This window comes from Coniophora puteana (genome assembly GCF_000271625.1).
Source record: "Coniophora puteana RWD-64-598 SS2 unplaced genomic scaffold CONPUscaffold_13, whole genome shotgun sequence".
In the NCBI taxonomy this organism is placed as follows: domain Eukaryota; kingdom Fungi; phylum Basidiomycota; class Agaricomycetes; order Boletales; family Coniophoraceae; genus Coniophora; species Coniophora puteana.
The window spans coordinates 264,734-278,423 of NW_006913065.1; the positions used below are offsets into that span (position 1 = coordinate 264,734).

General features: G+C 55.9%; 3 protein-coding genes across 3 annotated transcripts; 2 read left to right on the plus strand and 1 right to left on the minus strand.

The window, feature by feature from the left end:
* Positions 1 to 1,202: 1,202 nt before the first annotated feature.
* Positions 1,203 to 3,919, plus strand: CONPUDRAFT_84593 (sodium hydrogen exchanger). The gene is made up of 5 exons (XM_007774821.1): positions 1,203 to 1,502; positions 1,679 to 1,753; positions 1,811 to 1,887; positions 1,953 to 2,159; positions 2,222 to 3,919. Exons 1-5 carry the CDS (start codon positions 1,239 to 1,241, stop codon positions 3,750 to 3,752), a joined length of 2,154 nt encoding a protein of 717 aa, XP_007773011.1. The 5' UTR covers positions 1,203 to 1,238; the 3' UTR covers positions 3,753 to 3,919.
* A 4,792-nt stretch (positions 3,920 to 8,711) lies between these two features.
* On the minus strand, positions 8,712 to 9,633 carry CONPUDRAFT_63674 (endoplasmic reticulum protein; the record flags this gene model as incomplete). Its single annotated transcript, XM_007774705.1, has 5 exons — positions 8,712 to 8,815; positions 8,937 to 9,024; positions 9,130 to 9,253; positions 9,319 to 9,453; positions 9,512 to 9,633. The coding sequence occupies 5 exons, from the start codon at positions 9,631 to 9,633 to the stop codon at positions 8,712 to 8,714; spliced, it is 573 nt and encodes a 190-aa protein (XP_007772895.1).
* A 375-nt stretch (positions 9,634 to 10,008) lies between these two features.
* Positions 10,009 to 13,613, plus strand: CONPUDRAFT_110207 (cysteine proteinase). The gene is made up of 13 exons (XM_007774822.1): positions 10,009 to 10,289; positions 10,350 to 10,385; positions 10,443 to 10,518; positions 10,579 to 10,607; positions 10,667 to 10,692; positions 10,751 to 10,828; positions 10,906 to 11,208; positions 11,271 to 11,385; positions 11,454 to 12,051; positions 12,121 to 12,399; positions 12,454 to 13,005; positions 13,131 to 13,476; positions 13,526 to 13,613. The coding sequence occupies exons 1-11, from the start codon at positions 10,131 to 10,133 to the stop codon at positions 12,504 to 12,506; spliced, it is 1,752 nt and encodes a 583-aa protein (XP_007773012.1). The 5' UTR covers positions 10,009 to 10,130; the 3' UTR covers positions 12,507 to 13,005; positions 13,131 to 13,476; positions 13,526 to 13,613.
* The last annotated feature ends 77 nt before the right edge of the window (positions 13,614 to 13,690 follow it).

The window sequence follows — 13,690 nt, forward strand, 5'->3', positions numbered from 1 at the left end:
GGCGCGTCACCTTTGCGGCAAGGTGACGGGTGGTGGTGGGTCGCCACAATGTTACGCTGGCTTTCTGGGAGCTCGAGTGATTTGGTGGTACGTCTTCGTGGTGTTAGTTTGGGTGCTTCCCCATGCTGACGTTGACATACCTTCTAGTGCATCAAGTCTTTCATCCCGCGTGATGAGTCTGGTGGTACGTTTCGCTGCCCTTCCATCGTTCGCGCCTCGTATTGATCGTGTTCTTGCAGTGCATCAAGGCTTTGCGACGGCGTGCTCTGCTACATCATAGCATGCGTGATGAGTGTGAACTCCGGCGCGAAGCTGAGCGCAGGAGCATTCTTATTGCTCCCTGGGCGACGCACCTCGCAGCGCGTAACAGTCTGACTGCCGCTTTCTCAACGACTGTGGCGTGTCACTTCAGCGGCATAGTGACGGGTTGGTGGTGGGATGCCACTATGCTGCGCGTGATTTGCGACGCGTAAGGTACTTCGTGGTATGTCTTCATCCGATGTTGGTTCTCTTACCCTCTGCTGACGGCGTTCTTGCAGTGATTCAAGTCCTGTAGCGTCGCGTTTATTCTGAGTCGAGTGATTGCATACCTCGACTTGAGCACCTCTTCGTCGGCGACGTCCCTTAGCCACTTCCACTGTCGGCCCTGATTACTATCCAGTTCCGCATATCACCAGACTCGTCTTCACGTCTCCGACTTTCTATTGCTTCTCATCACTGACTCCCTTCCACGCTTAGGGTCGTTTCAGTCGGCTTGGGGTCTCCTGGAGATTTGGGGATTGGGGCTCGGTGGCCAGGGCGGGAGTGTAGTAGAGGCATAGCGGTACTGGGTTGGACGGGGACAGCCTGGGACGGCATCGCGCATATACTCAATACATGCATTTTTCTCGCATCTTTTGTCGCTTGAGTCTAAGTTCCGGAGAGCGTGTTAATCCGCGAAAAGCGGTGCCAGATTTCACTGGTTCGAGTGTTCTAAACGCATGAGGTCAAAGAAAAGTAGTCGATATTGAGCAGAGGATAGTGGGAGAAAAAACGTGAAACGCGGAGACAGGGACACGTTTCAGCGCACCGGCGCGGGCAGGCTGGTGCCTGGAAAGGAAGGTGCGGAGGCGTTGATGAGTGCGCAGCTTGCATTGACCACCACCTTCAACATCTACAAACGACACCTCGACCGAGTCCACGTCGTCAGCCCACAGTCCACCGTTCGCTCCAGCGAGCTTTCGACTAATCCTTCAACCATGGGCGTCAACCTCGGATCCCTCACCGTCGCAGCGGCCGACGCCACCGCCTCGGACACGCCTGTCGTCGAGGAAGAGGAGTTCTACTCCTCCTGGTCCCTCTTCCTCGTCTGCCTCCTTCTCATTATCTCCCTGTGGACGTCGTATTATCTGCAGATCAAGCGCATAAAGACGATACATGAGACACTGGTCTCGATCTTTGCGGGCATGTTCGTCGGGCTGGTGGTTAGGCTCGCGCCCGGGACGGAGATTCGCGAGATGCTGGTGAGTCTGTCGTTCTCGCATTCTCTGCATCACCTTTGTGGATGGCGGGCTCGGAAGAGCATGGTCGTCTTCCCGTACAGCTCTGGTGGGCTGTGCCTCGCACCGCGATTATGTCCCTTGCCAAGCCGAAGCATATGACAGGAAGGATCATTTGCTGACGAGGAGGGTCTTTGTAGACATTCAAGCATACACTCTTCTTCAACCTCCTCCTGCCGCCTATCATCCTCAACTCAGGATATGAACTCAAACAGGTGCGTCGCATCTATCTGCCTTGGCTTTGCTGTCGCCCCGCCTGACGACTCGACCAGGAAAACTTCTTCCGCAACTTCGGGTCCATCCTCACCTTCGCCTTCCTCGGGACCTTCATCTCCGCCGTCGGCGTTGGGTGCGTTTTCCTAGCATAAGCATCGTTCAAGAAAGAGGGGCGGTCTCTCACCACTTACAGGGCAGTGTGTTGGTCTACGTTTATTCGTTCCTCGGCCTCGAATCGCTTGACGTGACGCTCCTCGAATGTCTCATCTTTGGCTCGACGCTCTCGGCGACGGACCCGGTCACGATTCTCGCCATCTTCAACCAGTACAAGGTCGATCCGAAGCTGTACTCGATTATATTTGGAGAGAGCTTGTTGAACGATGCGGTCAGTATCGTCATGTATGAGTGAGTATATGTTCAGTGCCTGTGTCATCCCTCCTCTAATGTGGTTGTGACGTGATGGTTAGGACGCTTACCCAGTTCCATGGGACGGAGATATTTGTCTCGTCGATATTCCATGGTATCGGCATCTTCTTGCTCAACTTCAGCGTCTCCATGGCGCTCGGCGTCTGCTTCGGCCTCGCGATGTCCCTGACACTTAAGCACTCGTCGCTCAGTCAGTACCCTGCGATCGAGTCCTGTCTCGTTGCACTCTCCGCCTACACGTGCTACTTCTTCTCAAACGGGCTGTCCATGTCCGGAATCGTCTCGCTGCTTTTCTGCGGCATCACGCTCAAGCACTACGCGTACCACACCATGTCGCTCAAGACGCAGCGCACGACCAAGTACATCTTCTCGACGCTCGCGCAGCTCTCGGAGAACTTCATCTTCATCTACCTCGGTCTCTCGCTCTTCACCGCGCCGCCCGCGGGCGAGCGCATGACGCACTACGTGAAGCCGCTGTTCATCATCGTGACGACGGTCGCGGTCGTGTTCACGCGCTACGCGGCCGTGTTCCCGCTGAGCGAGGCGATCAACTTCTTCCTGAAGCACGCGCGCGGGCAGCGCAGCGAGGAGCTCCCGCACTCGTACCAGATGATGCTCTTCTGGGCGGGCCTCCGCGGCGCGGTTGGCGTCGCGCTCGCGGCGGGGTTCAAGGGCGACAGCGCGCCGACGCTGCGCATGACGGTGCTCGTCGTGGTGGTGCTCACGGTCATTGTGTTTGGCGGGACGACGGCGCGCATGCTTGAGGTGCTTGGGATCCGGACGGGCGTGGAGGACGAGGCGGCGAGCGACGACGATGACGACGAGATGGGCCGCCCGTGGTACACGCGGCGCTCGGGCGTCTCGTGGGTCGCTACAGGGAGGAATAGCAATGGTGGGTTTGTGGATGAGGGTGCGCGATCGCCGGGGTATGTGGGCCGGAGCAGCGGCGGTCATGGCGGACGCATTGGACAGCACTATGGCGGTGGGCGGTCGTCCACTGCGCTTCGCTCGCCCGGCGTAGTGGCGACGGCAGGAGGAGGCAACACGGTGTTCTCGGCTGCGTCGTCTGACTCATACGAGTCGGACGGGGAGACGCTCCCCATGGCACCGACCGCTGCCGCCGCCGCTACAGCCGCCGCCGCCGGTGTGGTGGGCGACGGCGCGGGCGACTTAGAGCAGGGAGACGGGCGGAGGCTGGGCAGAGTTACGAGCGAGGACGGCAAGTGGTTCCAGGCGCTGGACGAGCGGTACCTCCTCCCGCTGTTCTCGAACGCCACGGCGAGCCGGACGTTCCACGCGCGCCGGGCGCGGCGCAGTGCGAATGCGAGCGGGTCGGGCAACGGCGGGTCGGGCGCGGCGAGCGGGGTGGGCACGCCGATGGACAGCGAGGACGAGGGCGAGGAGGTGGAGCTGGGTGTGTCTGGGGCTGCGGTGCTTCCGACGGGCGAGAGCACGGGGAGGAGGAGCGGGACGACGACGCCGAGGCATGCTGCGTCGCCGTCGTTGGATGCGGGGAGCTATGGGCTGTCGGGGGCACCGCCAAGGGAGAACGGGCAGGGGCGGATTTCGTGATTGGTGTGAATGGTTTCGTCGTTGGCTGGCAGGTAGTTATCTGCACGCTTGGTCGTGGTTTCTCGGTTTTGCTTTTGTTTTCTTGCTGGAGTTATATAATACTCGTAGAGGATCGAATGCTATATCATGTAGATAGAGGGTGTTCTGTGCCCGAACATACGATCTGCTTAATACCGTTCCATGAATAATGTGATGGGGCTGCTCGTTGTATGTAGCGTCCTGCGCTGCGAGGACGAGCGCGCCATGTCGGGCCGCGCCGTGTTCGCAAGGTGCCGAAGGGCTTGCACAGCTCGCCGCCAGCCTCGTTCGGAACCACTTACTGCTAACGACTGGGTCCTGCAACTCTTCCACGACCACAAACAAGCACTGTACTTGAGTGCCTTTCTTTCTATGATTGGCGTTCTCGAAGTTTTTCAGGGGGTCGTATATCGCTCGCGTTGGGTCCGAAACCCTCAGACCTGTATTGATCATGCAACCACCCCTAACAAGCGCCTAGGCTTTCAATGTTCGACATAGGCTCCGCTCTCGAACACTCATCTCGTTACCAACGGATTGCAGTAGGAGCGCTAGGGCTTTGATCTCCATGATATGACACGTTCATCGTTCTCGATTGTCGAGAAGGTCGGGTTTGGGTCCTGAGAAAGGCGAGCTTAGCCGGGTTCTGAAAGAGGTGAGCCTTGACGCTGTCGTTGAACTTCTCTTTCGGCCGCAGCGAACCCGACAAACACAACAGGTGAGGCGTAGCGCCCTCGAAATATCCCGTGCTGTTGGCGCTGAACTTGTGATACTACATGTTCAGGTTGCGAACAGATACGAATCTATAATGGTAGGCACTATGGTTTCTGCCGATGACATTGCAATATTCATGGGGTTCGAGTATCTATAACGCGAGCAGCTTTATCTAGCGAAATTCTCGCTCAAGTGTTTCGCTGGAAAAACGTTGACTAGGCGCTTGGGTAGTGGCGGTAGGTAGTTCTAATGGGTGGGCGCTTACATTATTTCTTCAGTTTCTGTTTCCTGATGAAATTATTATGTTTTACTAGATCGGTGGCCTTTGTATTGGTCATATCGCAGAGTGCCTGGTACCTACATATTTGAGATTATCGTGGTTCTAACTACGAGCCCAAGACTAGTCGAAGCCCCGAAACGCGACGCGCATGGCGAAGTTTCTTTCTTTAACTATAGTCGCGTGGCCCGGAATACGGAGTACGCCAATTAATATCTTCCAATGAGGGTGCAGTTGCTGATGCGGGTTATGACTCACGGAGGCAGTCAGCTTTTTTATGCTCGCTATCATTCAGATGAAAACTGTGGAGCCCTGCTTGGTTCTGATGCATTTAGAGTCTGATTTTCTTATAGGCCACTGCAACAACCCGACGGCTCCTTCGAGCGTTTGCTTTGCCGTTATAGATGTCTTTGCATCGCGAACCATCAAGCCTAGTAGTATCAATAATGTCAGCGAGGCATCGACGCTTGTGCACGCCCGCACAAGCGCTGCAGCTCCGTCACTCATGGTCGACTCAAGCTAACGAGATAGTTATTGCATGGCGCCAAGGGGCAGCTCTGAACGAACCGAACGGTTTCCCTCGCTTCAGCAACACATTCTTGTTTTACCCCACTAAATTTCCTTGAGAGGAAGGTGTGCATGAATTTTTCTGGGTGGTGGCGGAGATCTGATGTTAATAGTCACAGCGCATCGAGGCAGCGAGGCCCATCAGAATATGAAAACAGACCTCTGGGCTCGTTCAGGAAAGGCGAGACACGCCCGTTATCCCATGGCTGGTTTGGGGCGTCCACGGAAGCGTGCTAGCTCCGAGGGAGGTCAGGCGAGGCCCATCCCTCGTTAATCGCCAGATATCGGAGTCAAGTATTGCCTCGCGCTGTCAGACATGTTTGCCCATGTTTTGCATTATGGTTTCCGATTTTAGGGCATTGACGCTGTTTTCCTTTTGTTCACTCCGAGCAAGCGAGGTCCGATTACAACGCCCGCTGCTCCTCTCGCTCCATCTTCTTGTATTTATCCCGACGCTTTTAGAATGACTTGTCCGGTTTTCCGTAATCGTGGTCTCCCAGCTTGCTTGCTTCCGTTCTGAGGTCCAATGATAAGTATTGCGTGCCGACTCGAGGGTGGGATGTCCCGACGTCAATGTTCGGTTCGTCTCTCCGACGAGCCGGGCTCACGGCGCCAGCCTTGACAATAAGCTTTCAAACGTGCCACTGAGATCTGGCAGCTTCCTTGGCTTATCCGGCTACCGTGACAGCGGACTCAGGTTCGCGATGCCACTTATCCCCTGACCGTGACGCTCTCACACTCCCATGACCCTAGCATCTCCTAGCATCTCGCCTTCCCAAAACGAGCTTGATTGTCGTCGCGAATCAACCCACCCTCCGTTCTTGAGGTCAATCGGTTCACGGCCCTTGCACGGCAGCTCGAAACAGAAAATAAAAATTGACGGAGCCGCTTCCCACCTGCCGCGGGCTCGACATTGCCTTGTAAGTCCCTTCGGAAATACAGATCGGGAAATTGTAGAAATCAACAAGTGCAACCCGCTTCGGAGGATCGAAATGAGATAAAAGGCAGGCCCTCCTCCCTCGAATTTTCCTCAGTTCCCTCTAGCTTCTCTCTCCTCCCCTTCCCTCGCCCTCGTCATCTCTCTGACTCCGCTTCGCTCTTAGTACCCGTCGTCCTTGGTCGGCCCTCTGCGACGGCGCGTTCAGCCCGCTCGTATTGACCGCTAGTCTGGAAGGGACCCGCGCGTGCTATATGCGCCTCACGGACGCCGCGTTTGCAAGCCCGTGGTTAGTAGCGGGGTGGCATGATGGCCGCGGTGCTGACCGGTGCCATGGCCGACGCGGACACTCCACTTGGACCGGGACCGTGCTCGCGGGCGGCGCTTGGCGGACGGACCGCGCGTGCTATATGCGCCCATGGACGCTTCGTTAGCAAGGCCGATGCTAGTAGTGGGGCCGCATGATGGCCGCGGTGCTCGTCTCGCCGGCTCACCCGACACCATCAAATGGTTAGTCGTCCTCCTTTCCTCCTAGTCGATTGCATGCTAATATCCCACTCTACAGCTGGCTCTTATGGCGACGGCCGCGACGGTCCCTCAACATTTCGACGACTTCGGTCCTAGCAAGATAGCGATGATACGTGTTACTGATTTTTTCCTTTCTTTTTCAGGTCATTGCCAGCCTGGGGCGGTCCGATGCGCCCTTAACGCGTCGGGGCACCTTGGCGCTGTCGTACAGAACGAACAAACAGCCGCTGGGGTAACGGGTAACTGCATCATGCACGGATCCCTCCCATGCTGACATTCCCTTTTACCTCTCATCTTTGGTGTCCGTATTACGACTTCGTGTCTCTTCGTACTATACGTTTGAACACTTACTTGCGTTGAGTGGCCTTGGATATTGGTTGCCTGTTTATGTACTAGCGATGTTTAGTTGTGTACAATCAATCCAATCGCCTTACATGAACAAACGTCGAGATACACTAAGTCAGCTCGTTACTGAAAGTTAATTAAATTCCAGCTAAGTCCGCAAGCTTACAAGTGAAAATGAGAATTGAAAGCGATGTCCACCAGGTAGATAAACAGTTGATGAGCGAATGAGGGTGTTAAATTTAAGACAATCGCAAAAGTCTCAACAATGTCCAATGAAAGCGTCTACTCTATTAGCTTGTGGGATGGTACTCGCTGACCGACGAGTACTACTTCCCGGAGGGGGGCCGTACGAGCGCGACGACTCTGGTCGCGGTGCCGCCGGCGAAGAGGGTCTGCGTTGTGTCGTAGCATCATCGGTCAGCTTTGTTTGAGGGCAGTATTTATAAGTGTTTAAAAGCAGCAAGTCTGAATCCAAGCGTACCTCGAGGAGCGGCTTGCCGACCGCACCGCTCGCGCCCGCAATTGCGATCATCTCATATGTGCTGCTCACTGTGTTGGTGCCGTGAATAAAGATGAGACGAGGTTGTTAGCGAGGGTGAGTATGACCGGTCCGAATATTTCGTTGTTATTCGGCACATTTCCTCTTCCCTCCTTAAACGATTGTATCCATCCAGGATAGTTGTGGACGGCCAATGCTGGCTCGAGCGAGCTTACCGTACTTCGAGCCTTGCTTTGTCACGGTGTACATTCTTGACAGGTCGACCCTGAGAAGTCGTTTTCGTCGACGAACTGACCGAGCATCATGAATTACGATTCAGAATCAATCGCTCCCGTAGTACATTAGCCCAAGTTGAGCATAGCGCTAGTGCGTCCGAGACCACGCGCGTTATCCATACACAAGCGCGCCATTAATGATTGAGCGGGCGTCCACGAGAGTTAAAAGTCCATGCGCTCACCACACGCATAAGCACGTACGCAAGTAGGCCAATTCCTGTGCTATTGACGAGGCTCGGGAATGTCACAATATTGGCGTGAGTTGACAAAGCTCGAGGAGTGTTCGAGTCGGAATTTTAAGCGCTAATCCACCAAGCGGGCTGGGCGCGCGTCTATCTCAGACGTCTCGTCGGGCAAAGTCCAGCCATTCAAACGCTAACATAAAAGTGACTACCGAGATCAAATATTAACGCGCGTCCGCAAATCCGAGAGGAGAGCTTAAGGGCGCTATTCTCACCTCGCTGTGCGGATTCAAACCGATACGCAGGCAAAGTCAACGACATGAGAAGCTTTTACCCACCAGCTATCAATCTCTCGAATCGTGACCACGCGCACAGCTTGCCAAACAAGCTCACTAAATATTGGTGCACGGCATCGGTTATTCAGCGCAAGTGGAAAAACTGCAAGATTATTCAAGTAGTAGTATGCTGCGCCAGACCGCCCAAGAAGCTAAGTAGGAGGATACATACAAGTCCGGACATATATAATTGAAGAAAGAATCAAGCACAACGCCCATGCTCATCGCATAATTGCGGCTTCGCGCCCTCATCTACAAGGAGGAACACCGTGGAAAGCCAGCTTTTTAGTCCTTCTTCTTGTCGGACACCGACCCGTTGGCCTTGTTAAGCTCGGTAGCGAGGCGGTCGTACTCGGCGGCCTGCTGCTTGCTCTGCTTCTTAAGAGTCTCTATTATGTCCATGCGAAAAATAAAGCAACGCGTGACGTCAGTAAATGATTCGCGAGCACGTGCACTCTCAGCCGGAAGGACCGAGGAAGGTAATGTCTGAAGAAAAGAAAAAGTGCTCACCGAAGTCGCGCTCCTTGGCTTCGGCGGATGCGAGCCTCTTCTTGAGGTCGGCGATCTCCTTGTTCTGGTCGGCGGAGGAGATGGCGTTCTTGGAGGAGCTCGCGGTCTGGAGATTCGTTCGGAAGCAGAATGCAGTAATCACGTGTTAGTGGGTGTTGGTGACGCATCGGCAAAAGTAGATGGTGAGACGAACCTGGCTCTTGAGTTTTGCGTATTCCTCCTGGGTGTGGATGAGGTCGAGGATGATGTAAAACGTGCGGGTGAGGACGAGAGAGAGGAAGAGGCAGAAGCCGGTGAGGTAGGTGTTACGCTGTGCGCTGTTATGATGAAGTGGGGTTAGACCAGAGGTTTGCAAAGATAATGCGAATGGGAGGGCACATACTAGAACTTGCGCGCGGCGTAGTTTGTCTCTGTGCGGATGTCCTGCATGCCCTGGCCGCCCGTCTTGGCTTGTTCAGTCTCGGCTGTGACGCGCAACATGCGCTGGACTGCGTCGATGAAGAGGATGCCGACGAATCTGAGGTGGGGAGTTATCAGCGCTGGTACGTTGATTGGATGGACATACGGAAGCATACATGAACGATATCTTGAGTCCATACGCGATCTTGGCGACAACAGGACTTTCGGAGAGGAACCGGAAGAGGCGCTTCTTGACAGCGTAGGGCAGAGGTGAGACGAGAACACAGAATGTGGCCATCTAACGAAGATGGAGACGTGTCAGGATTTTGGCAGTTGAGCGCGTATCAAAGTGAATCGACTTGCCTCTGCAGTCAGGAGCAGGAAGGTAAGCGTGTAGCTGGTCATCCACGTGTCAGCATCGTCCGCAGCCTTTTCATGAACAGCCGTGCACTCACTAGATCGTCATGTTGGTCGACTATCGATGGGTTAGAGTAGGATGATGATGGAGTAAAGTGAAGAGAGGTGTTAAGTAGGAGTCCGAAATGCTGCGCCTCGAGAGGGGACGTGTTCGCAACGCCGGCTGTGACGTCAGCGTAACCGCGTCACCCGTCTCTGAGCCGCTTACATAACTCATGTCACCTTTTTCTGGTGTCACGCCCTCCAAGATCGGACGCCCGGCTGCAGTGGACGACGCGTACGTCAGATCCTCTCCAGATCAGCCAGACCTCTCTGTGTTTCCTCAAGGAGATCGCGCTTCACAACAAACATATAAACTAGGAGAAGAAGAACAAGACGATGGCACCACTGGATGTGCATATCAAACATGCGGGCAAGGTCTTTGACCTCCAGCTCGACCCCGATCAGCCACCGACCGTGTTCAAGGACGCCGTGTACCACCTCACGGGCGTGCCACCAGAGCGCATGAAGGTCATGGTCAAGGGCGGCATGCTCAAGGTGCCTCCTTCCCTCCTTGTCTCACTATGTGTGCTAACCGCTCTCGATGTGCTCTTGTAGGACGACAGCGACTGGAAAAAGATTGGCCCTAAAGCGGTGAATACGATGCGCAAGTCTTCCTAACAAAAGCTGATTCCTATATGCGTATTGTAGGATCAGACCTTCATGGTCATCGGTGCGGCGGGCGAGCTGCCCAAGCCGCCACCCAAGCCTATCGTCTTCCTCGAAGGTCAGTTGCGATCGTATATGCGCCCTCAGGGGTTAGAGTGTACTGACACTGATCGTGCAGACATGGACGATGCTGAGATGGCGGAAGCGGTACGTCTAGTGCCTCGCGTATCTCGTATATATTGTCTAACCATCTTGTTTCTGTGCAGCTGGCATTGCCAGTTGGTCTCAAAAAGTACGTGCAGACGTATGCATCATCCTCGCAGTCCTAACCACCTCATGTTCGCCGCCAGTCTCGGAAACACATGCTACATGAACTCCGTCGTCCAAGCCATGCGCGCCATCCCAGAGTTGCAGCAGGCCCTCAGCGTGTACGCCTATCATCCCTTTCACCCCACCTAGTCAATCGAGCACGCTGTCTAACGCTATCGACATTACTTGTCTACAGTGCACCCACGCTCGACGTCCTCCCGCGCGCGATGCGCGACCTGTACAGCAGCATGGGGCGTACGACCGACGCGTTCATCCCGAACTCGTTCCTCTCCGTCCTGCGACAGGTCGTGCCGCAGTTCAACGAGTTCGACCGCTCCAAAGTGAGCATGATGGCGAGTTACGCGCAGCAGGACGCGGAGGAGTGCTGGACCCAGATCGCGAACAACCTCAAGATCGTGCCCGGCCTTGAGCCGGACGGCGCGTCCGCGTCCGGGAAGAAGTTTATTGACCAGTTTATGATGGGGGAGGTGCGCAGGGAGTGCGTTTTCGTTAGGCGCTTGAGTGCGGGATTGAGGCTAATGGTGGTTACTTTTTTTGAAGGCTGAAGTGTAATGAGGCGCCGGAGGAAGAGCCGACGGTGACGTTTGAGAAGGTGCTCAAGATCGAGTGTAATATCAGCGGGACGACGAACTATATGCAGACCGGCATCATGGACGTATGTCTCCCTCTTTCTCGCCTTCATTGTTTATATATAAAACCAACCACTCGTTTCCCTCCACACAGGCTCTGAACCAGGAAGTCGAGAAAAACTCACCCTCACTGGGCCGCTCGGCCGTGTACACGCAGACGACGCGGCTGTCGCGCCTGCCCGGGTACCTCACCGTGCACATGGTGCGCTTCGCGTGGCGGCGGGACGTGGGCAAGAAAGCCAAGATCATGCGCAAGGTCAAGTTCGCGGAGGAGCTGGACGGGCTGGACGTCGCGACGGACGAGCTGCGCGCGAAGCTGCTGCCCGCGTCGCGCCGGCTCAAGGAGATGGAGAAGGAGCGCGCGGAGAGGCGCAAGGTGCGCAAGCGCACACGGGTTGCCCAGGATGGTGGTGCTGGTGCGGCGGGGAGGGCGGTGCAGAGGGACGGGGACGTGGAGATGGCGAATGCGGCGGCGGGGCCGGTGAGCGCGAGCACGTCTGTGGGGGATTCGGCGCCGCCGCACGGCACTGGTGGGGCGGGCGAGGAGAAGGGGAAAGGGCGCGTGGAGGATGTGGATCTGGAGCCGGAGCATGTGTATCGCACGCGGGAGCTCAAGGAGCTCGAGGAGCTTGTGCATCCGGATGTGAAGAGCGACTATGGAGCGAGCTTGACGGGGCTTTATGAGCTTGTTGGTGCGTTTCTGTCCTTTTTTTAACCAGCCGATTGCTCGCCTTTGTTCTGACTAACGCTGGGGTGGACAGCGATCGTGACGCACAAGGGCCCGCAGGCGGATTCGGGGCATTATATGGGCTTCGTGAAGAAGTCGGTGTTCCACACGAAGGCGGATGCGGCTGCTGTCGCTGCTGGTGAGACGTCCACCAGCGAAGAGGGCGCGGAGGGCGCGGGGTCTGGTATTGCCGGTCCGACGACGGGCGGGCAGGGGCCGGCGTTTGATGATGACGATGAGGACTGGTATAAGTTTGATGATGAGAAGGTCAGCGTGTTCCCGAAGGAGAAGTTGGGGACGATTGATGGTGGAGGTGGGTGAGACTGCTTTTTCGCAAGGTGAATGTGCTAACGTCTCGATCAAACAGGTGAGGATTCTTCGGCGTATGTGTTGCTGTACAAGAGCAAGTCGCTCGTATGAGCTTGAGCGCACCTCGGCGCCCAGTCGAGATTACTTACATGTACAGCATGTTTGATGTGTAGTGCGCGCTTGTACTCAGGCCATGTCTAGATATGTATGCATTATTCCTAGAATGACACGCTGTGATTGTGCGCATGGCGGGGCTACGGGCTACAGATGGGCGATAAATAAGGATATAAGAAGCGGTATGAGACGTGCGCTCGCGAGACGGCTACTCAAAAGAGCGCAGCGACACGTGTAGAACGGCTGCACAAAGGAGACTACGAGACGGCACCCTTTGCCCCGCGCGCTTTAGCGAACGTTGCGCGCTAGGCGAGCTGTGCTGTGGAAGATGGTAACAGCTGACCGAAGAGCCGTGCCCAGGAGTTACGAGAGGCCGTTGGTTTTTATCGGCTGCATTTCGACGTCGCCGTCGTCGAGGTCGTTGGCTGATGGTACAGCTGCAGATGCAGCGGCGCCTGCTGCTGCCGAGCCCATCTGCTGCGGTGGGGCGACGTCCCTGTGAAGGAGCCGCGGGTATCAGTACGCGTTGTCCAGATCGCAGCCTCGTTGCGCGTCCAAGCGCGTCCAAAAACGCGCATGTGACATGCACACGCGCTCGACGAGATGAAGCCAAGCACTCACCACTTGATCTGGAAGCGGGTGACGCGGGGCTTGGTGCTGATGTCGCGGACGAGGCGGTCGAAGACGATGGGCTTGGGCTGGGCCTCGCGCATCTCGTCGTTGTCGTATTCTGTGTTCTGGTAGTAGCCGACGCGGACGAATTCTTGGTCGTTGTAGGAGCCGGTGAGGATGAGGGCTGCGACGCCGAGGACGTCTTCGGGGGGCACAGTTGCGGGGTCGGGCGGAGAGCCTTCGAATTCGAAGCAGTTTACGCCGACGGGGACGGGGCCGACGAGGCAGTCGTCGAGCTCTTGGTCGAGCTGCTCGTTGTCTGGGGAGGAGACGTAGATGAGTTTCCATTCGAGGTCTGTAGGGTTGGTTAGCGGGGGGAATGAGAGGGGGGGAGGGGAGAGGACCATCTTTGAGAGGGGCGATGCATTCAAAGGTGACCTTGAACTTGTATGAATCGAGGAAGCGGGCGGGGTTGTTGAGGAACTCGACGTTCTAGACAAAAGTTAGAGAGAGAGGGCGCGTCATAAAGAAAATAACAGACGCGTATGGTGACGATGGACATGGTTGCA

What these genes read in the sequence shown, in the direction of transcription:
- CONPUDRAFT_110207 (XM_007774822.1), top strand. Translation starts at nt 10,131, where the DNA reads ATGGCACCACTGGATGTGCATATCAAACATGCGGGCAAGGTCTTTGAC. An exon ending in AAAAGATTGGCCCTAAAGCG is followed by an intron (nt 10,386 to 10,442) that starts GTGAATACGATG and finishes TGCGTATTGTAG; the next exon opens with GATCAGACCTTCATGGTCAT. An exon ending in GGGGCTTTATGAGCTTGTTG is followed by an intron (nt 12,052 to 12,120) that starts GTGCGTTTCTGT and finishes TGGGGTGGACAG; the next exon opens with CGATCGTGACGCACAAGGGC.
- CONPUDRAFT_84593 (XM_007774821.1), top strand. Translation starts at nt 1,239, where the DNA reads ATGGGCGTCAACCTCGGATCCCTCACCGTCGCAGCGGCCGACGCCACC. An exon ending in CAGGATATGAACTCAAACAG is followed by an intron (nt 1,754 to 1,810) that starts GTGCGTCGCATC and finishes CGACTCGACCAG; the next exon opens with GAAAACTTCTTCCGCAACTT. An exon ending in GTCAGTATCGTCATGTATGA is followed by an intron (nt 2,160 to 2,221) that starts GTGAGTATATGT and finishes CGTGATGGTTAG; the next exon opens with GACGCTTACCCAGTTCCATG.